The 24,336-nt window shown below is 32.0% G+C and overlaps 1 protein-coding gene across 1 annotated transcript in view; it reads right to left on the bottom strand.

Moving 5' to 3' along the window:
• Window positions 1-3,712: 3,712 nt before the first annotated feature.
• LOC108903172 overlaps window positions 3,713-24,336 on the bottom strand; it is a 128,207-nt gene continuing 107,583 nt past the window's right edge. Inside the window, exon 2 of the mRNA XM_018705261.1 lies at window positions 3,713-6,230. Coding sequence (XP_018560777.1) covers window positions 4,415-6,214 — 1,800 coding nt within the window. The 5' untranslated portion in view covers window positions 6,215-6,230 and the 3' untranslated portion in view covers window positions 3,713-4,414. The remainder of the gene's footprint in view (window positions 6,231-24,336) is intronic.

Below are 24,336 nucleotides of genomic sequence, written 5' to 3'. Positions count from 1 at the left end.
TATTCACATATCAGTCCACTTCAACTTTTATTAAGCATGTTCTACATCTAAAGTTGTTAGTTTTTAAGATATAGCAACATATCTAGAAAAACATAATTTTTATTATTTTCGGTCGCACGAAATGGCTTTGGAAAAAACTATCACATTGTGTCAACTTGTCAGTTCATAATTTATCATTCCATTTTGAGTTAATTTTATTAGTTAACATTTATTTGTGGTATTCTATAAAAAAAAGCAAAAAGGGCAGTTCGAAAATGATTTAAACATACACTTCTGCACGACACTGGATACTTGTCCACTTTTGTAAAACCTGGCCTGGCACAATGTGACCGGAACGGCCGGCGACGAAGTGTGATAAAAACGGATAAAAACTTGAAAGAATTTCGCAAGGAAAGAAATAAATAGAATTTTATAGCACCTATCATCAGCAAATTCAACTACTTTTGCCTTTATTGTTATTATTTATTAATAAAATATTAATTTGTGGTTTTAGTTAATAAAATAATTTGACATACCTGATGTTACAACAACTGTTCAAAATTTTGTCCGCCGCCGCGTAAACGCATTTGAGCCCGTCTTACTCAGTTTCTAAGAACTAATAAATGTTCTCTTGTTTCACCATAAATTAAAACGATATTCATCAACTCCGAGTTGCTATACACGCAAGCCATTTTTGACACTAACTACCCTAACACTATTGTAAACATTATTGCAACGACGATTGTAAAATCGGATTTCAGTATTCCGAGCCGCTGAGGTCACGTGGCTCTCCACGCATATTACAAATGACGCTAGAGACTACAGTTGAAAGTACTACAACTTAAATAATTTTTTTCTCGGAAACCATAAGGATTTTACAAAATTTTTTTACGATATTGACTCCATTTCTCATGCCGCATTTATTCCCAAATTTTTTTGAATAAGTTGTGAATCACCCTGTATTAACGTTACGTTGAATTAAATAAGATGTTACATTATTTTTTAAAATAATGTTACCTTATTTTACCCAAATTAAGGGATAATAGCAAATATGTGTAAAATAAATGGCAGCCTATCGTTTACCACAACTTTTGGTCGAATATAAAATTACCATGTTCCATTTTTTTACCAAAATTTCACTTGAATATACGTATTAAACCTAACTATGAAAAAAAATTTGAAAAAGTAACCCGCATTTAAATTCTAAAATAATGATTACACTAAAAACTTTGGCAACTGTTTAATTAATCAAATTTTGTTTCCTCATGTGAAATCCTGCGTTTCTTTTTGGATATTCTTTATTTTAAAAAGCATACTAATGTATATCTAAAAAAAATTGTGCATTACTTCGATGAAATTCGGCAGAATATTGAAATAAAGCTTGACATTTTAACAATTATTTTAATATCAACCAAATGATATCGGCATATTTTGATGTTTGAAATTCACCTTAACCCGTATTTCATTACTTAAAAAGTAAAACTGTATGTTAATCAATAACGATTCGATTTGTTGGATAAAGACTATTTCAAGAAGAACAGCGCCTTATTTGTCTGCAGAAAAAGTAAAATCAGTAAAAATAATGGAACTTTGGTAGGTATATGTAGACACTTTTTCCGCAATCTCAATCGGTTCCGATTCGAAGTTAAAAAAATAGGTACCACATTTACTTACATATCTTTAAAATTATTGAAAATAAATGAATTGGACTGGTAATGTAAGTAATTACACAGAAAAATACATTGTGTTGAAATACAAAGTCAACCAGTGGCGGAAATATTGTGCCTATTTATACATATATTTTTGAACAGGTGATATTTTACTGGTTCTACCTATCCCAATTTTTTTCAGAATAAATCTGTGACACCTTGTACAGCTGTTACCCAACTGTCAAAATTCCAAGAGTGTTTCTATTACGTCCATTTTACAGTAGCCTTTTTCAATACAATTTCGTAATTTTTTGTTTTCGTTTCTTGCAAAAAAAAGTTGATCATTAGAATTATTTTTCTAGCAGCTGTACACAGTCAGTTCTAAGCAAACCCCCAAAAAAAAGAAAATGATACCATACAGTCTCAAACCGACAATTTATTAAAATAATATAAAATTAGATTAAATGGTGCTTTATTACCCAAACATAAACACAGGTACAGACTATAGATCATATTGTGCATGCATCAAATGGGATATTTGCAAATATCGTCCTGGAACGCTCACAATTTTCCACACATTGATACATTGATAATAATTTTATCAGGAGAGCTTACCTAACGACATTCCTCCAAAAATAATTATCTATTAGAGTATGTGTAAGTATATCAAGAAGTCTAGCATCTAGTTCTCAATGGTTATGTAATCCAAAAATACGAAACTGTAAAACTATTATTATGTTATTATTTTTATATATGAATTAAAAATGTAGACAAACAAATAAAATGATAACAAATAAGTAAATGTTGTAATAGATAAATAAAAAATGAAAAATCATTTAATTTGAGAAAAAAAACAAGAAAAACAGAACAAATAAAAATAAATAACCTAGAATTTACACAGATTTCAAAGAAATTTAAAATGAAATTGGAAAAGTAAAATAAGTAAAACAACAAAAATTAACATGTAAACAATGAACATGTAAACCATAGAACAAAAATGCGACGTGTATGTCTTGAGTTGTAGACACAATTTGAAAAAAAAAAACAGATATAAACAACCCCAGCGTTTGATTCGTCAACAGAGTGGAAATTGTGTTTTGACGTTTCCTTAATTAAATTAAAAAAATTAATCCAATGTGTTGAAGATTTATACGTAGTGACTGCCTAAGGACGAAACTTTTGTAACCTGATTTAAGTTAATTTCTCCAAAGGGAGCTGATAAATTATCATTTACACTTTAATTATGTTACGTGGGATCTTAGAAATGTTGTACATTCAGAGAGTGAATTTCAGATACTTACCATTCTTTTGCTCACGTCGAGTTTAATCCATTGGTAGGTCGTACAGGGTGATATACTTTCTCATGTTGTACACGATGTGATTTCCGAGATTCAGGGAATCGCGCATGGATGCAAAATTGGAAAGCAAGATATTACTCTTTAATAAATTAACCTCGAGACTCTACCCTTAAATAGAACGCACAGTGTGGAAACCCCAAACCCAAATAGGGCGACTCCTTCTTTATGTCTTTATAACTAACAAGTACTTGTTATCTTGTCGGTTCGCCCCTCCCACCCACCTTCTTAATCTCGGAAATGCTCTAGGATTGATCTCACTATTTCATCGTAGTAATAACCTAACAAAATTATATAACCCTATACCTTGCATTCCTTCGCAGTGACTCCATATAGCAGTACGAAGGTGGGCTAGTCAATTTTGTATTAATCTATTTTTTTGTAGCTAGGAAAGCCCACCTGAAAACCTAGCTCTTTCTTTTTACCATTATTTTCCTTAAAACATTGTGACAAAATGGAATTCCTATGTTCATTCCGTCCTATTTTCGCGGGTAGATACCTTAGAAGCCAGTGACAAACATATATCGATTTTTCCCATATTCTTGTCCCCAAAATATACATACCAGATGACCAGAAATGTTTGCAATTCAATATGCTTTCTAAATATGATGTCCTTCTTCTAAGGGGTAGCGATGGTTAAGTTTTGAAAATATGTATATGAAAAACTCAGTATCAAACTGGTGCATAATTTTTTTAAATAAAAATCTGGTATATACGTATGCAGTTTATTTAAAAAATGTTTATACAGTTACATATATACAAACTAAAACGTAATATACAGACGATATCTTTCTTTACATACAGCGTAGTGGTAGGTACACGTTATGATACATATGCGTATTTTAAATAACATACCTAATAGAACTGTTAACGAAAGCATGAAAGGTACAGGCATCATAAGATGAAGTAACATCAAATATACAGGACGGGCAAAATATATGGTGCGCTATTCATTAATCTTAGATAAATAAAACATAACGTAATAGTCTAGTTGTTTGAAGTAATCTTCTTTGGCTTCCTTTAAATATAACTTTAAGAAAAAATATATTCTTAATTTTCCTTACATTTACTTCCTGCATATTTAACCAAGAATAAAATTCATATTTTTTCGAGAAAATATGAAATTAATAGGAGAGTGGTGATAAAAGTTTCTTTATAGTTTCAAGAAAGTGCTACTCAACAAATTTTTGATTCTACTTAATGAACATACAACATTTATACCGGGTGTTCCAATTTAAGAATACGTTATTGCTAACATCGCTATTATTACAGTCAACTATTTAAATATTACATAATGTAAAAACACATCACGTCAACAAAAATATCTTATAAATGAAATTTATTACTTTAGCCAATAACACCGATTGAATTAGAAGCACCCTGTATATTCATATTGTCAATCAAAAATTTCGAGCAAGTTGACGTAGACCCCTAAACAACCTGCACCGTGGTATACGCGCTGAATGTAACCTTCTTCTCATTCTTCTTCTTGCTAGCATCGTCTCTGTTGTTCTTTATAACACTTTTCAGATTATTGTCCTTGTTCATTGTTACACTGATTTCATTTGCACTGCCCCATCTGCTGTCGTTCTTGAAGTCTTCGGAATTGGCGAATTCCCTCAGTTTCGGGCTCAGCCCGAACAGTCTGTTGTTGATGTTCTGTGAGTTGTTCTCTCCTCTAAGGTAGTTGGACATGGCCAGGTTTTGTCCGTAGCTGGTGTGCATATTCTGCTGGAAATGGTTGCTGGTATAACTGAGCTTGTCATAGTTGCGCTGTGAATTGACGTTGTAGGAAACAGGATAATCTTGTGTCGTATCTATGTATCTGTAAGCCATAGGAACGAAGTTCCTGGTCTCCGATTTGCTTCTCGGTTTCTTCAGCATTCTCGGGACGGAATTGGTCCAGCTGCTGTCAGGGAGTCTGTACTTCAAGAGAGTCCCTGTGTCTATTTTTTTCGGTTCGTACTTCACCACTTGCTTTTCCTTAGGTTTTAAGAAGGACGCCAGACTGGGTTTCGTACTTAAGATGTTGAAATTTTGCAGCTTCTTGGGGTGTGGTTCATTTAAGGAACTCTTGATGATCAACCTGTTTTTGTCTAAGTCTTTAGCTGTGTCGAAGTTGACGTTCACTCTTACGTATTGACCACTGAGCACGTCTTGTTTTTCTTCTATCATTTTTGGAGGTTGTGGTGCCTTTCCTTTTAATTTTTTCCTCCGTTCTGGTCGCTTGGGCGGTTCCAGGAGGTTCTCGGCACTGTTCCAGATCTTCTTCAAGTTGTTATCCTTGTTCGTGTTGACTAGATTCGACTTATACTGGTCTAAATCCAAGATGTTCTCAATGGAGTTAGATTTAGTGATAATTTTTGCCTTTGGACCTAATTTTGAATTTATAGTGTTATACTTGATGTCGTTGATATATTTGCTTTCCGCCCTTTGCCTTGAATTCACATCTTTGATCTTGTCGAAGTTCTTCGAGAACTTTTGAAAAATGTCCTCCGGGGTGTTGATGCTTATAATGCTACTAGGTCCTTCGTCTTTCGCCAGCCTAGGATCAGCTTCCCTGGTGATTTCAATGTGAGTTACACCATTCTGGTCAGTTCTTTGCAGGAGGTTGAACTTCGAGGTGAAGTTCTTGTTGTAGGCTTTCTGATTAGCTACGGCTTTGAGAGTGGTGAAATTCGTATAAAAGTTCTGCAAGTTTGTAATGTTGTCGAATTTGAACACAAACGCCTCTCGTTTTATCACGAAGATGAGGATGTCAGTACATTTGACGTCAGTGTAGCAAATGCAGTCGACTAGATTGAAGTGCTCTACTGTTTTCTCCAAGGAGTAGTCTTCATTAGACTGTTGGTCTTGTTTGGGGTTTTCAGAGTTTGAGCGGTTTGTTTCTGAGCTTTTCGTTTCTGCAACTTCAGTATCGGAGTCTGAGCTGGAGGAACCGTTGGCAGAATCGGTTTCAGTCGTTTTCGAGGCACTTTCCGAGTGTTTCTCTATGGTAAAACTGTCGTTATCACTAGACACTATCGATAAACTGTCTATGTCCGATTCGAAACCTTCATCGGTGGAGGTTGAATTGATTTTCCTATCTGGTTTGGTTAGGAGGATCAAGTCAAGGTGACCATTGTTCAACTGGAGGTCGTACTCTGGGAGGGGTGGAGATTTCTTTTGGGCTTTTTCCACTAATGCGGACAGGGATGTTGAGGACAACTCTCTTAGAAGTAGCACTGGCATTTTTAGATGGCATCATCTGCAACAAAGAGAGAAATTATGTTAGTCTCATGAGAAAGTATCTTCTACAACAGTAAAAGGTTATAAATGTTTAATAGCTAAACTATGTTGTGAACAGTGACAACATTATGCTATATAACACTTTGCTATTTTCAAGTACGACGGATAACGATGAATACAATGGGGACTGATACTAATGCTTTTATACAGGGTATCTCACAGTGACGGCCCATTAGAATTATTTCAGACTATCTCTAACTTGTTTATTTTAAATGGAACACCCTATATATTACTGCAATTTTGGATTTTACGTGTTATTTTAGGTGGACTTTTATGAAGTTTCCCTATTTTTAAAATTAACCGTTTTCGATATATTTAATTTTTTTCAAAAAAATGGAGAGAAACAGTGACTAGCTTTAAACCATGTGTATTTTATAGTAAGAAAGATAAAGCAACTATATTTATAGAGGGGATAGCTAGCCCCTTAAGCTTCCCATTCATACTTTCAAAGTGGCTTAATTGCATACAGGGTGCTAGAAATTTAATGCCAAGTTTAGTTAACTTCAAATCTTCGTAAGTCATTTTTTTTAAATGGAACACCCTGTATGTTTTTCTATATTCTGATACACACTTTTATTCTCTTTCGAACGGTATCAGGGTTCCCTATACCTATCTCTTCTAGTTTTTAAGATATCTACTATTTTTTGTGTAATCACCTAAAATCATGTAATTTCTTGCGAGGATAGCTGTGGAACTTTTAGCAAAACTTCAAAACAAACAACTAAACTGTCAATTTGTTGTTAGTATCTTGCAGTGACAGTTTAATTTAGTGTTTATAAGAAATGGAAAACAATACATATTCAAATGGAATGAATTATTATTCATTCACGGATGTTGCAATGGGATTACAAGCAGAACATGTACAATTTTTAATAAGACTGGCATATCAAAATTTGCCACCAATGAGCAGAAAAAAGTTAAGAAGAATTTTAGCAAATCAACTAGAATATGGTCGAATTTGTGCAGAAAGAATTTTACCAAAACCATTAACTTCAAATGTAGATAATGTAATAAATGTGCTTAGCCTATTTTAATGTTCATCTAGAATCCTCAACTCGTGCCGCAGAGTATGATTTAGGCATTTCACGAGCTGCTATCTGCTCTTCATCCGGGTGACGCCGTGCAACGTGTACAATTTTGTGAAACAATGTTAGTGCGGTACCAAGAAGATCCACATTTTTGCAACATATTATATGGACAGATGAATCAAAATTTAAGAGAGAATGTATTTTTAATAGATATAATGCTCATTTGTGGTCATCTGAAAATCCTCATGTTATCCGGGAAAGAAACTTTCAAAATAAATTTAGCGTAAATGTTTTTTGTCTAATTAAAGATAACCAAATTTCTTACCATATCTACGAAGAAAATTTAAATGCCGACAGATATCTCAATATTTTGCAAACAGTTGTGGCAGATTTTCTAGATGATATACCTTTAGATCAACTAAGGAAGTGTTGGTATCAATTAGACGGGGCTCCACCTCATTGTCACACTCAAATCGATCAACAACTGACTGAAATGTTTGAAGATAGATGGATGAGACGCCTAGGACCGTGGAATTGGCCAGGTCTCCCGACCTCACTCCATTAGATTTTTATGTTTAGGGAGTAATAAAGTAAAAAGTTTATTCTACACCTGTTGCTTCAAAAGAGTATTTGATTGCTCGAATACGAAGAGCGTTCCATGAATTGCCTACAGCTGAAAGGTAGGTATAAAAAAATATATTTGCGAATAATATTTCTGTTAATTGAGTTTTAGTAGGTACCTCGATTTATTTTCACCTCAAATATCCTCTCCAAATTTGTAAACATCCTGTATAAATATTAGCAACTCAAGGTATCATAATCATTTATAATTTTAATATCGTTTGAAATGTCTAGCAGTGATATTACAATATTTCTGCATTTTATGTTACATTAACCGAATTTTTTACTATAAATTATTAACGATCGATGATATTAAATTTTAATAGTACTCTTTGGGTTATTGCATCTGTTCTCGATTATGTCCTGTCAATTAGCATGGAAATAGTTTCTGTTAAAGATGCAGACATAAGAATTGCAAAAAGTATTGATAATGATCGACTTCACGACTTCCCCTACTCTTGATAAGAAAGTTGGCGAAAATATTCCACTCTAACCCATTAACGTAGAACAAATTTAGTTTTATTTGAAACAAAGTAAGTATAAAAAAGACCTATGACACACTTACTGGTAACCATTGAAGTATTCTTTAGTAAAATCAACAAAACATTTCTAATATGCCCACACCTGTGTTAAAAAAGTTTAGGAATTCCATTTTTTTATAGAGAGCAAATTTATAACAACGGTATCAGTGGGTGTGTCTGGAAAGGACCAAAGCACAACAAAATGTGGTATAGAAAAATTTAGAAAACACCATCAATAGTTATTTTTGATCCTAGGTTGCGAAGTATCGCTGTTGTATACAACAATGGGGCGTTTTTTGCGAACCGAAAAAAACTATTCGAGAATACTACTTCGCAGCTATGTATAGAACAATATTTTCTCGAAAATTGCTTCAAAATATTGTTGAAATTTATGAAAAATATTTGCGTGACATTTACAATAAATTAATATGTATCTTAAAAACCAGAAAAAAGTATCGAAAGTTCTGCCCATCGCATTTGTTATACCTGCCGTCTTCAGAAATTATGCGAATATTTGTAAAAATATTACGACTCAAGTTTTTAGGTAAAAATGAAGTGGAAAGTGAAATATATTTTTAAGTCATGAAGAATATTTGCCTCTTAGTTTAGTTTAGTTTAGTTTAGTTTAGTTTATTGGTGCTAGGTATACAAAAGTATGTACACAAGTCAAAAAACAAAGAAAGGGGAAACATAGAGTCCTATTATAGTAAGAGTAAGATTAAAATCTAACGTCTAAAAATACAAAATCAAAATGTAAAACACACATACAAATTAGATACAATACAAACATTAACATAAATAGTCAAACGTAAACATACAGTAAAGACTGATAACTAGAATGCATAGATGCAACATAATAAGATAAATAAAGCAACAAATAACTAAAACAAGAATAGACCGGAAACTGATGGGATGCATCTACTGCGTATTTGTATTTAAAAATTCATCTATGCTATAGAAAGCATGTCTTAATAAAAATTGTTTCACGTTACGCTTAAAACTAATAAAATTTTAGTTTTTATTTCATGTGGTAAAACGTTATACAATTTAACACCCCAGTATGCTGTTCCATTTCTTGTTCTACCAAGCCTCAGGTACGCATTATTAAGCATCTCTTTATATCTAGTACCGTGACAGTGAATTTCACTACGAGCTGGATACATTACGATATGACTCTTTACATACAGCAAACACTGTAATATATATATACACAAGGGAGTGTTAGAATTTTCAACAAAATAAATTGCTGTCTACAGTCATCTTTGTATTTAAGTCCTGATATTATTCTTATAGCTTTTCTTTGCAAGCTGAATACACTACAAGCTGAAGTAGCATGACCCCATATTAGTATGGCATAAGATAAAACATAATGAATGAGGCCATGGTATGCTGTAACCAAAGTTTATACTGATACTTGATGAGTCAAATTACGTAGCAAATACAGGTTTTTTGATAATTTATTGCAAACATGCGTTGTATGGTGATTCCATAATAGCTTAGGGTCTAAATATACTCCCAGAAATTTGACAGATTTCGGATTTTCCAAGAGATCAATATCCCGCAAACTAAATATCATGGTTTCTGTCTTAGCTCTATTTAGGCTTAGATGATTCGAAAGAAACCAATCCTGCATCATTAACTCGGCTTGTTTGGTTCGATCTAGGAGCTCGGTCAGTTCAAGCCCTTGACCCGTGATATTAGTGTCATCTGCAAACTGAATAGTTAATAAAGAATTATCAATGGAACGTGACAAATCATTCACGTAAATCAGGAATAGTACAGGCCCAAGCACGGACCCCTGTGGTACTCCTGCACTAAGAGTGAGATAAGTAGACCTGTCATTGTTTTGGGTTACATATTGTTGCCTATTGGTAAGATATGATGTTATTAAATCGGTACTCTGAATTGTAAAGCATTGTAAGAGTTTCATAGGACACACAGTCAAAAGCTTTGGTAAGGTCTAAAAATTGTGAACATATAAATTGTCTTTGCTCAAAAGCAGAATTTATAACACTAGTCAGTTTCTCAATGGCTAGAGTTGTTGAAAGACTGTTTCTGAAACCAAATTGATTATTAAAATATAGAAGGCTACAGAAAATGCAGTTTTAGTCGCGTCGCTATAATTTTTGAACATCGATGAATTAACGTCTGCTATTTTATTATTGAAATATGCAGAGGAGGGCAGTAGAAAAGGTGTCTTACCTCGTGAGTCAATTTTATTCCCTAGCAACTTTGTTTTTTTTTTAAACAATTAGGATCGAAAATCAGGTTTTCCAATATATTGGATTTAGAGGAAGTGTTCAATAGACGAAATATGCGCAATAAAAAGACCTACAAAATACTGCCTGAGAGATTAAAATCGTATAAATTGTTGAAAAGTTATTTCAAAGAACGTGGAAGAACAGCATTTATTTAATTATTCATAACTTGGTTGTTATTTGTTGGAATTTTATAAATGTGCCTAAAAGTTGTGAGTTTTATTGTTCTTCAAAACTGTCCGAAATAGTTTTTGCAAAACAAAGAAGGGTTTAGATTTAGAAAGTCGATTTGTAAAGCTTAAAACCTAACTTAGTTTTGTATGTAGATGGAATTTTGATTTATTGCCAGGGGCCCGTTTGATTTTTACATTAAAATTTTACATTTTACTACTTTTTTTAATAAACATTTAGATTATTTCAATACCGTGCAATTAATTATTAAAAGTGTGATTGTATAGCCAATTAAAAAACACACATTAAAAAAAATTCTATGCCCTTTTGGAGCCGAGTTAGACTTTTTTTTTCAAAAAAATCATAGCGCCTCTGTAAAAATCAAAAGGGCCCCTGACAATAAATCAAAATTTCATTTAAATACAAAGCTAAGTTAGGTTTTAAGCTTTAGGAATCGACTTTCTAAACCCTTTTTTATTAATAACTTTCGGAGAGACAGAAAGTTAAAGTTATGCATTTTGCCCTTGACGGGATAAATAAATTTTGCAAAAACTATCCGGCTCACAGCGCCCATCTTTCGCACAGTTTTGAAGAACAATAAAACTCACACCTTTTAGGTATATCTATAAAATTCCAACAAATAACAACCAAGTTATGAATAATTTAAAAATGCTGTTTTTCCACGTTTTTTTTATAATTTTTTGCAATAACTTTTAAACAATTTATTCGATTTTAATCTATCAGGCGGCATTTTGTAGGTCTTTTTATTGCGCATATTTATTGAACACTTTTCTCTAAAATCAACAGTTTTTCCAATATATTGGAAAAACTGATTTTCGACCCAAATTGTTTTTAAAAAAAAACAATGTTGCTAATGAAAAAAATTATATCGCAACATTTTTGCAAAAATCTGGGAAATTACAGGTATAAAATAGCTATTAATGGCTTCAAAATGTAACATGGCCATGAAAGTGAAACCCTTAGTTGAAAAGTAAATCGGTTAGACATCGTCCAAAAAAGTCAAAGATTTTGACGAGTAGAAATTGAAAAATTTGAATAAAAAGTCCCTTAGGAACAATTTTTACCAATGAAGGAAATTCGTGTTACTGTATATGAAGACGTTTCTTTAATGTTGTTTTCTTTTCAGGTTATTTAAAAAATTGACATTGAAGAGAACACGACTTCTACCTAAATATGACAATGCGAGATATAGAAGACAAATGTTTAATAATAACCACTATCATTAAAATTTTTGACAGCAAGACATACTCAGAGGACATTATGCCATTTCAGATGTCAATTATACATATTATATCGAAAATACTGTACTTTGTGCCTTACATTTACTAAAAATCGTAGATTTTTCATTAAATGCGCTAAAAAATATTTCAATCAAGTCGTTGATTTTAATAAAATAGGAACCCCTCCAAAAGAAACCCCCGCATATTTGAAATTGATGCATCCGTAAGTCAATAAGGGACACTTGCTTCAGATGCTCTTCTAGGACCACTTTAGCTCAATATGCAATTGACATTAACCTCCATTAAAGGATATGGGAGTTGGAAGTCAACTTCAATGACGGAAAGTACATTGAAGACTCTATTTTGAATAAAATTCAAGGTTAAAATAGAACATCTTCGAAGGTGGTTGATGTTTCTGAGTCAGTTGCTCCGCCAGCATCTATATTTCCATACTCATCGACGAATAATGATTGCACCGTAATTAGAACTTCAGAACAAAATATGAATTCAAGAGATCACCTTGCATCCAAGTAATGGTAGTTGATTACTTTGAGTTGTTCAATTGAAATAATAAATTTTCAAAAATAAGTCATATTATTGAAACAATTTTATAAGTAACAGCTAAAGAGTGGTCCAAAATTCACGTACAGCGCCCAATTTTCTCCCTCACGGCGTGGGTGGTCCTGAGCTTGTTGGCATAAACCTTAGACTTCAAAAAACTGCAAAAAGAAGTCCATAGGCGTTAAATCGTAGGATATGGCCGACCAATTCTGATTATCAAAATGGAAAATCTCGGGTTGTTTGGCAAGTCGCAGAGTCTTGTTGAAACCAAATGTCATCTTCATCCATATCTTGCAATTTAGGCACAAAAAACTGGATTATCATGTTGCGATAGCCTGACCAAGCGCATTTTCGAAGAAGAATGACCGATGATGCCCCCATTCCAAAATCCGCACCAAACAGTAACACGTTGTGAATGCTGTTGTTTCTTAACAATCACTCCTGGATTTTATGAACCCCAAATACGACAATTTTGTCGATTAACGAAGCCATCAAAATGAACATGAGCCTCATCGCTGAAGATGATTTTGTTTGAAAAATCAGCATCCACTTGTTGTTCCATAATACATTCAATGAACTCTCTTCACTCTGCTTGGTCAGTAAGCTTCAGTTCTTGAGTCAATGGAACTTTGTAAACATAAAGATGCAAATGTCCAATTCTTGACCACGGTGCCGAATTAATGTTCCTGGACTCTCAGCAACACTCTCACGAACTACTTAGATGTTTTGTGTTGAACGACTCGCTGAAGGACGACCAGAGTGTTTAAGTTTACTATGCTCTAGTATCCCTAACTTTTTCAATTAATCTCTTCATAATTTTGTATGAAATTTGCGAACTGTATCTGCCAAACCTTTATTATTTTTAAAATATTGCTGGACAATGGAAACTCGTTGTTCTTTCATGTAGAACTCCATTTTTAATAACCATGAATTGTTAGCTGTCACGTTCTTTCTTTTCCGTTGACAACAGTTTTTTACACACATGGTGCAAAATTTAAATATTGCATAAGTTTTGGGTCACTCGATATAACGAGCGTTCAAATAAACGTGGTCAAGTTGGTTCTGAAAATTTGGACGTAGGGCGTAGCGTATAGCAAATGAACTTAAACGTCATCTGTCAAAGCGCTATATCGCCGCTATCAATTTGAATATTTTCGTTTTAAAAAGCGTTTAAAATGGTGTTTTCTCAAGAACAAAAAGTGTTTATCATAGAGTCCTACTTTAGAAATGGACGCAAGATTGATGGAATATGGAAGTATTCTATTGAGGAATGTTTCATAGAATTTCAAAATCAATTTCCCGGCGTTGTTGAGTACAAAATTTTTCAAAGTGCAGTTCAGCGTTGTGTTAATGTTTTTCGTGAAACGGGCAGTGTAACAAGAAAAGAAGGAAGCGGCCGACCTAAAAAGCGGACTGAAGAATTAAAAGAAAATGTCCAACAAATAATGGAAAATGCGCCAAGAACTTCTGTACGTGTTTTATCACAAATGGTGGGAGTATCAGTCGGTACCTGCCACACAGTGTTAAAAAAAGATTTGCGTTTGTTCTCCTATCGTTTAACTTGTCAGCAAGAACTTCATGAAGTTGATTTTCCGCGACGGGCTGTATTTTGTGAATGGTTTTTAAACAACTACGGTGAACTTCATAATATCACCTTTTTTTCTGATGAAGCCTGGTTTCATTTAAGTGGTTACGTAAACTCACAGAATATGAGAATGTGGTCTTCTGAAAAACCAGATAACTTTTTTGTCGAGGGCCCTCTACACGCTCAAAAAATTGGAGTTTGGTGTGCTCTCAATCGAAGGAGGATTTATGGACCTATTTTTTTTAATGGTACTCTTACTGCGCAAAGGTATAGAGAAGAAATTATCGCTCCTTTTGTTAACCAGCTGGAAGAAAACGAAATTACAAACTTTTACTTTCAACAAGATGGCGCAAGGGCACATACGGCAGGCGAGACGATGAATATGTTGAGGGAAGTTTTCCAAAATCGACTAATAAGTCTCAATGCTGAACATGAATTTCCACCGAGGTCATGTGATATTACGCCGTGTGATTTCTTTTTGTGGCCTTACCTTAAAAACACTATTTTTGAACTGCCTATTCCTGATTTAAACCATCTGCAGGCTCGACTTATAGACAAGATTCGTGAAATTAACAATACCCCGAGCATCTTAGAAAATGTCTTTAATTCTTTGAGGAACAGGTGTGAAAAGTGCTTGGAACAAGGAGGGGGACACTTTCAGCAGCTGCTTTAATTTATTGTTATAACAAGGAGGGGGACACTTTCCGCAGCTCCTTTAATTGTTTGTTATTGTTATCACGATTATTCTTTAAAATAAAGTTATATAGTCATTAACGTTATTGAAACTGACAGCTGCTATACAGCTCGTTGAGAAATGAGGTTAAGTTGGTCGCTATAAGCTACTCCCTACGTCCAATGTGTCAGAGCCAACTTCGACCACGTTTTTATTTGAACGCTCGTTATTAGTCCATTTCATTTTTGCTGTCACGCTAAGGTATGTCGATCATTATTAAAAATACAAAGTTGCAATTTTCATAAAAGCTTTCAAATTAAAAGAGATTTGCTATATGTTCTTTTGTTTTTGAGTGTAGTCAAAGTTTTGATATACATATTCGATAATCTGTGTAGTGGCTTTAGTGGTAAATTTTCTTGCAGTATATGAAATAACTTCAATATCTCATATTTCAATTAATGGAAGCATATATGCGTTCAACAACATTCAGAGAGTCTTTTAAATTCTAGGTATCGAAATATGGACTTTAGTCTTTCGGTGTATAACATACTGTTGTGGTTTTGGAACTTTTCTTCATCTTCTGGGCGTCAGCAGCTCTCGGAGGTCGAGTAAAAGCGTTGACTCGGTAAACAGCAAGAAAAAACGTACATAAGCAGGTTATATCTGTATTATTACCTTGACAGGTAAAGAATGCAGAGCGCTAGAGAACTTTTACGCTTGCATGTAACTTTTCTTATACAACACGTATTAAATACTTACACAAGTTTTGCATTGAATGTAATAGAGTCGTTGAAATAATTAAATGATATAACAGAACGGTTGCGCAATACGCCCTGTATATGTGTCACAACATACGAATAATGAGATAGTGGAGATAACGGTGTACGTAAATCACTTATTTTGATGTGTGTTATTCCCATATCTTGTCATCTGATATTAACTCTGTATATGATATGTTAGGTCAGAAATTGTTCTTCCACGCTGAGTTGGCTATGCTTGGGCGGTTCTAGAGAGGAAGTAGGGTGAGACCGAGCGTGCCCTGAGCGGTTTTTAATTTTAAAAAGGGTAGAAAAATATGACACATATTTTTAACGCGTTTCTTGCTCACGCAGTACAATGTTGTGGTTTTGGGAGGAAGTTCGAAGCGCCTTATGACAAATATTTTGTTTTTAGTAAGTTTAGTATATGTACTGTTAAATATCTGAAACTACAAGAGATTCTACCTCTAGCTTCAAGTCAAATTTAGCAATTTTATAACTTTATTTGGTTTCTACTTACAGGGTGATATTTATCTTCTTGATATCTTACAACACCTCTCATTGCAGTTAATTTAGTTAAAATTAAAATAAAAATTAGCCTGCTACTCCAGTCGAATTAAAACATGAAATCTGAAAACTTGAAAAAATTATTAGAAGGAGCGCCGGGCTCGCGTTCAAGTCAAAAATCTCACGCGTTTACTACATGAACTGTCAATGTAAAGCTTTTTGGAAATAAAAGTTTAACCCTTTCTTTAATTGTCTCTAAAATCCAATAGTAAATTAACAATTAACGTTATAGGTACAGGGTGTTTCATAATGATGTACAAATATTTTAAGGAGGTGTTTAGAAAGTAATTTTAGAGGGGGTACTTCCAATATATAAGTAAGTAGTTTTCAAATTACAATCAATAACTTCAGCAATATCCTTAATAAGGGGTAAAAAACAAAGGCCCTAAGTTAGATCCCTGAGGGACTGAAGATGAGGGATCAAAATATTTAGTTGAAACCATTGTATGACACAATCTGCGATCGATTATAGATATATGATGTAAAAAATTTTAATTGAGTGTCACTGAACCCATATTTTTCTAATTTACATAAATATAACCATAATAAAGTAGAAATAGGAGAGCTTATAATAAATATATGAATTTTCATAAAAAATGGGACAGTCGTACAAAGTGGTCGTTAGTTTTTCTTTATGAGTGTGGCATCTTGATTTCTATTAATAAGAAAAATAACAATTAAAAATAATATTGTATCAATACAGTCGTGAGTCGAATATTTAAGCTATGAATTTTCTAAAGGGATCTCAGCATAATAAATTATTTTGGTTAGTTTCCACATACAGTGAACCATGTACAAGTTTTTATATAATAAATGCCAATTTATTCACTCTGTATGTGTGTAAAGGTGAGCTGTAATAAATAATAGCATAGAACCACCTCTTGGTATGCAGATACAATTGATTCATTACAAAGATTTACGTTAAATAATATATTTTTCTTCAGTTTGTAAAAAAAAATGTTTGTGTCGTTTAAAACTAAGTGCAGCAGATTCCGCTTTTTTGATAAAATTTGTAATTTCATAGATTTAGATACAGTCCTCTATAGCAGTTTTTCATGAAGCTATATTGTTATATTTAATTATTTATTGTTAATTAGTGACACATCACCATTATATTACTGTAATTATTTTATTATTTTTCTAACGTTAATGTGAGGTTAAAAAACGCATTAAACTGCATCTTTCACCGCGTTGTTTGCGTGCATTTCAGTCCAAATCAGGCGTGGAGAAAAACGCGAACAGCTTGTTAAAGATCCAAACAAAAAGAGGGAAACTGAAATAATTATACACATGTTAGTATTGAGTGAAATGAAATTCGAAATGCATGACACATGAAAAAGCTTATTGATACAAAGTAGAGAGACATTGATTAACAATAAATATTAATAATTATTTGGAAAGTGCATCGGAGAAAGTGTATATACGCGTGTGGTGCAAATTTTCTCAGAAGAAAATTCGCTGTTAGGCCACTCGGCCACAACGTTTTAATTTCATTACAAAGGGTACATTTTTTGACATAATTAACAATCAAATTACTGCATCTCTTTAACAGAAGCCCCAAATATTAAATCTAAACTTGATAATAACTTAAAATACTTTGATGGCAAACGGAAACTTAATTTTTGAGACATTTGAGACATAAGATACAAAAAGTTGCAACTTGGATAAAAAATTTATCATTTAGTTTTAGGTAATTAAAAAAACCGTGGTTGTCGGTTTTCAATACAAGAACAAAACTAATTAGTTCCGAAAATAAGAATAAAAATTGGCTCTTTAATACTACCATTTTTTAAGAACTTTTCATAAAAATAATAACACAAGTTATTACACTTTTTAGAAAGCTCAAAATTAATGACGGAATCACATAACTTTAAACTTTTTCTTAAATTAAGATTTTGTTACTTGTTTTTGCTAACCAATTTTTTAATTGGTACCTACATTATTATATGTAACAAACTGAACGTACTATAAAACAATTATCAAAATTTTAAAGCAATAAACAATTTAAACGGCATTTATTAACCAGAAAATGTATAATTATTTATGATTTAATTAACCAAACATTTAATATCTACATATCACTAAAAATATTTCGCAAAAAGGTTTTTTTGTCTAGTCGAACACATTAACAGAGAAAAGGCTCATTAAATATTTTAGGTCTACTAAAACAGTTCAAATTCAATTGCATTATTAACAGAACATTTTATTTTAGAAAAAAAAAGTGTTAAAATTGCCTATAGTCTGTTTAGAAATGAAAGAGAGTAATAAAAGCTCATTATGTATGCAAATCGTAAATAAATGTAGTACTGGTGCTTATATTCAATATTTTTATATTATGTATTTTCCGTATAGATGAGGTCTACTTTTAACAAAACTTTGTGCGATCGGACTGTACTAAATTGTAGCAGGTAGCTAAAATTTAATCCCCGACAATCCGTCTTTGTCTATGCCGCTTCAATTTCTCGGTCCATTTCTCTTATAAGTAAACAATATAAAAACAGCATTTCAAAACATGAGGCTACTTTAAGCATCATAACCGGGTTAAGAGGGTTTTTAGTAATTCAAATAAAATTATTCAATATTATTATCAAAATATTTATTTAAATTTAATGAATAGACTTTTATTCCACACAAAAATATATGTATTTTGAAAATTCAAATTATGGTGAGTAAATGTAGTGTTGTATAAATGTACAATAAAGAAAATAAAAAAGTAGGTATATTAAAATTCATCCTCTGAATATTCTGATGAATTATCTTCGTCTCCTAGATTGATAACGATAGGTTCCACAGTAACGTCAATTAAATTATCGAGTTCCCACATTTTCTCCTCTTCTTTTTGTACATGATGTATACATCTTTGCCAGTTATCTGCAGTTACTCGTTCCAAGGAATTTTTTAACAAAATTTTCACGTCACTTAATTTAAACGTCGTATTATTTCGCGCTACATCTCCTTTTACCTGCGCCCAGACTAATTCGATTGGGTTAAGTTCACAGTGATAAGGTGGTAACCGTAGTACCGTTATTTGGCGATTTGTTGCCATTTCATCGATAACATATTTTTTCTGATCTTTATTAAGATTGACAAGTGTCAAAAGTTCCTTTTTCACCATATTTGTTTCAAAAGAAATGTTTTTTCCGGATAACCATTGAATTATATCGGCTTTCCTCCAAGCAGTCGTAGGCGTCCGCTCGGTCTGCCGTGAATGGTAACTGGCATTATCCATGACAATTACAGACCCCGGAGGAATAAGATCCAACATCTGTGTAAAATACTCTTCGAAAACATCTGCGTTCATGTCTTCGTGATAGTCACCTGTATTTTTAGATTCAAATAAAAGTAAACCGCCATCTACAAAACCACTGGCACTACCTATATGTGTCACTATTAATCTTCGCCCTTTACCTGAAGGTGCCTTGAACCCTGTTGAAAGTCCATCCAAAAATGCTTGTCGAAAACTTTTTACATTTTTATCTTGCCATACTTTTGTTACAGTATATCCCTCGTTGACCCAAGTTTCGTCTAGATAATAAATATTCCTCCCTTCGTCACGGAATTTTCTAATTGATCTTAAGTAGGATCTTCGCCAACAAATAATTTCATCTTTATCGATAAGAACTGACTTCCTGTTCTGCTTTTCCCAGCAAAAATTCAACTCTCGTAAGACGGCCCATAATTTGCTTCTACTGATTTTTGGCAAATCGTTGTCCTCTGAAAGTTCACTTAAAATTTTGTTTAGCGTTGGTATTTCTTTTTTAAAATAAAATGAGTGTACTTTTCTGCGAATGACATTTTTGAAGAAATCATCTATAACGACTTTTGACCTCCCTGTAGATGATTTTGGGGGATTTACAGTATCTTGTTCATTTTTTGTTTCCTTTAAAAGTCTGTAGATAGTCGATTTTCCAATCCCTGTCAATTTTGTTAGCATTAGTGTTACCCGATAATTACCTGAAACGAAATATTAGCACGCCCATGGCCGGTTCTTATTTGGGGGTTTTATTACTCTCTTTCATTTCCAAAGAGAGTATAATAAAGGATTAACTACAAATAATTATAATATCTAATAATGTTCATCAATCTGTAAATGTTATATTATAAAAATAACCATTGAATTCTCTCATACATTTTTTTTCACAGGTGGCAAAAAATTCAAAGAAATATAGAAAAAAAACTAAAACTACGCCACAAATAAAGAACCTCACAATATAATTAAGGCCATCTGACTTAACGCCTTTAGAATTCTGGTGATTATTTTCATAGGTGCAGGTTGTTATTCATAATAAGAAAAAAATGCTTGACTGAAAAGAGTTATAACAAAATATTAATTAAAACAAAATAATAAGTTGCTTGAAGAAAAAGACTCATAACAAAAATACTTCAATGGTATCATCAAATTTTTTTAATTATAATTTCGCGACAACTTGAATTTTGCTGCACTCCTGTCTCATTATACTGAAAAACTTGCCTATATAGACGTTCAAAGCATATTTTTTTTTACGATTTTAACAGTAGATGAAGGCGTTTCTTAGTCTACGAGAAGTTTGAGTTGCCTGGGGAGCCTACTAGATGGAAATCCACTTTACTTCAGGCTCCCTGGAGCATGCGCGTAATCGGAGGTAAATTAATGGAATCATTTTTACTATTTAGGTCGTTTTTGTATATTTTACACACCTAACCTGACATAACCAAACTTATCTGTTTAAATGGAAGCCTCCAAGCAAAGTGATTTGTCTGTCTGTAGACAATATTGTGACCGAACGATTAAGTCTTGACGTGTATGGGACCTTTTACATTCGAATTCAGCCGAAAAGTCGTATTCAGGGTGTTCTTCCGTCGACTCCGTTGCACCTGGCGGGTCCTGTTCTCCAATGTGTGGATCTGCCCATATCAACACACCCATAATCAAAAGTCAGACGTACGTGCGCCAGCCGCCGGTTTCGTTAACAATAAGATTGCATCCACGTACAATGAATAATAATAATTTCCCTCGCAGGAAGCCTGTTTCCTTAATGATAAAGCGCTATTAGAAAAAATCCTTGACCATCCAGCTGGAGATGTTCATCTTTTCACGTAATGAATCATACGTACTTATTTCCTTAATTTCATAATGGAAGGCGAATGCGTTATTATCGTGTGCGTTTAGCATGAAAACACTCATTATTTTATTGCTAAACCATAAAGCACCTCTGCTGCATTATGAATTGTAATAGCATTTTAAGCGGCTCTAATGGGAAGTGCTGTTCCGATGCAAAGCCGGGAACGATTTATTAAAATCGTAAATAAGCGTATTAAATTTATTCAGGTTCCGATGTACCGGGTGATGTAATTCGCCAGCGACAAAAGAAAAATAGATGTAGTGGAGCAAAGTTGTATAATTTAGTGAGTTTTCCCCCAGAGAATCGGAAAATGAATTGAATGGACACCATTACGAAAAAAACCGATGTCTCTTTTTTAATATCTTACGAAAAAATGGAAACATACTAAGTGGGCACAATAGCAAAAAAACTTTGTCGACGTTTTGTCGTAGTAATAATGAAAACGACAAAAGGTGTATAAAGTGTAATAGTATTTTTGTTATTATACCGACTGATCCAGTCCAGACAAAAAAAGGAGAGGAAAATTTCATTTTCCTCTTCAAATATTTTATCTACATCTAACGTTCGCTAGAAAAACAAATTTTAGACGTCACTTCTTTGTGAAGGGATAAACGATACAGGTAATTATAAAAGTTAAAAATATATAACGTTTAATTATAACAAAAAGTTATAATAATTTAACTGATTTATAATGTAATAAGAGCTACTATATACTTAAAAAGCACTTTGGTTCCGAGAAATATATTTATTTATAGTTAATTTTTACATTTATAATCTTCTATTAATGTAAATTTTATGCAAAAGACAGAAATTTGTAGTAATTTAATACTGTTTTAGTAAATAAATTTGTAACCGTTTTTTCCTTTTTTTAAGTATTTTCCTAATGTCTTCGAATTTTAAACTATGATTTAGATATTTTATTAGATCAACTTTTGTAACAAATATGTTTTAGATGATCTAAAAAATCATAACTTATAAGACAGCTTTAAAAGTCTGATGAACGAGTTTTAACTTTAGATGGATCTATAGCAAATAGGCAACCAGCAATATATTTTTATAGATTTTATTACGCAGTTCGTCTAAATATGAATTAATGCACAAATAACAGACTTTCCCCCATTTTAACGCTGTTTTTCTATAAAATGAACTTGGTTTGAAACTCAAATTACTTTTTGTTGTAAAGAAATTAGTAATTTGCCGCTTTTGAACAATCGTAAACATGTTGCTAAAGTTTCAGTACATCTTTCAATAGCCATCGTCATTTCATTTTATGATGTATAGTATAAATTTATTACTTTGTTGGATTCATCAGTTTAAGCAGTAACCGTACGTTACTGTTTAGTTTATGTTTCGAACAAGAAAAGTCATCATCAGTAGAATTCTTTAAAGACGTTGATATTTACACTTTCTTTTAAAACTTGTGTAGTTTTTAGAAATCAGTGAAATTGAACAAATGGCAAAATAATGACGAAGGTATAAATAATTTAAAAAATACAAGATATAATGGAAAATAGAAATAAGAAAAATAAGAGTTGCCATCCTATAGATCTCTAAAATTGTTACACGTGTTTGCAAAACATTTTTTTTTTCGTAAAAAAGTAATAGATACAAACCTAAGTTTATTATTTCTCCTAAATTTTTAATTTCTAATAAAGTTACATTATATTGTTTGAAAAATAGAATGTATTTAAATAGTTACCTACAAAGATAATTGAGTTTTGTTATCTATATTAAATTGTGTTATCTACCAAAAATTTAATTATTTATCTAAAATTTAATTATCTGTCTCGCGATTTAGTTATCTATCGAAAATTGTCCATCTCAAATTATTTACATAAAATTATTCATCTAAAATTATCTATCTAAAATTGGTTTTCTAAAATAATCAATCTAAAATTTAATTATCTCTCTATCTAAAATTGTCTACTTAAAATTATCTAAAATTGTCTGTCTAAAATTATATATCTAAAAATTATCTATCTAAAATTTAATGTCCTCTCTATCTAAAATTGTCTACCTAAAATTATCTAAAAGTATCTGTCTAAAATCTATCTATCTATCTAAAATGTAATTATCTATCTAAAATTCAATGATCTCTCCATCTAAAATTTAATTATCTATCTAAAGTTGTCTACCTAAAATTATCTTTCTAAAATTATCTAAGATTATCTGCCTAAGATTGTTCATCAAAAATTATCAATCTAAAATTTAATTATCTGTATCCAAAATTTAATTATCTATATAAAATTGTTTATCTAAAATCATTTATCTAAAATTATATATTTAAAATTATCTATCTAAAATTATTAATCTAACATTTAATAATCTATATAAAATGTAATTATCTACCTAAAATTTAATTATCCCTATCGAAAATTGTCTACCTAAAATTATCTAAAATTATATGTCTAAAATTTATCTACCTACCTAAAATGTAATTATCTATCTAAAATTCAATGATCTCTCCATCTAAAATTTAATTATCTATCTAAAGTTGTCTACGTAAAATTATCAATCTAAAATTTAATTATCTATCTAAAATTTAATCATCTATCTAAAATATAATTTTATCTATCTAAAAAATTTGATTAAACGTTGCAGGCCCTGAAATCTCGAAAAGTGTTGCACATGTATTAGCAAAACATTTTTTTTCGTAACAAGTTTATTATTTCTCCCAATTTTTTTATTTCTGAAAAGTTACGTTATTATGAAGCTTGAAAAATAGAATGAATTTAAATATTTATCTATAAAGATAATTTAAGTTTGTTATCTATCTATAAAGATAATTTAGTTTTACTAAAAATGAAAAAAAATGCTGTTTATATGTATCAGTTGATTATGAAAAAATAAAATATTATGCAGAAATATGTACATTNTATCTGAAATTATCAATCTAAAATTTAATTATCTATCTATCTAAAATTGTTTCTCTAAAATTATCTATCATAAATTATCAATTTAAATATATATTTAAAATTT

This window comes from Anoplophora glabripennis, unplaced genomic scaffold (assembly GCF_000390285.2).
Source record: "Anoplophora glabripennis isolate ALB-LARVAE unplaced genomic scaffold, Agla_2.0 scaffold138, whole genome shotgun sequence".
Classification (NCBI taxonomy): domain Eukaryota; kingdom Metazoa; phylum Arthropoda; class Insecta; order Coleoptera; family Cerambycidae; genus Anoplophora; species Anoplophora glabripennis.
The sequence above is the reverse complement of the archived record's forward strand: the minus strand, read 5'-3'. Positions and strand labels throughout refer to the sequence as shown.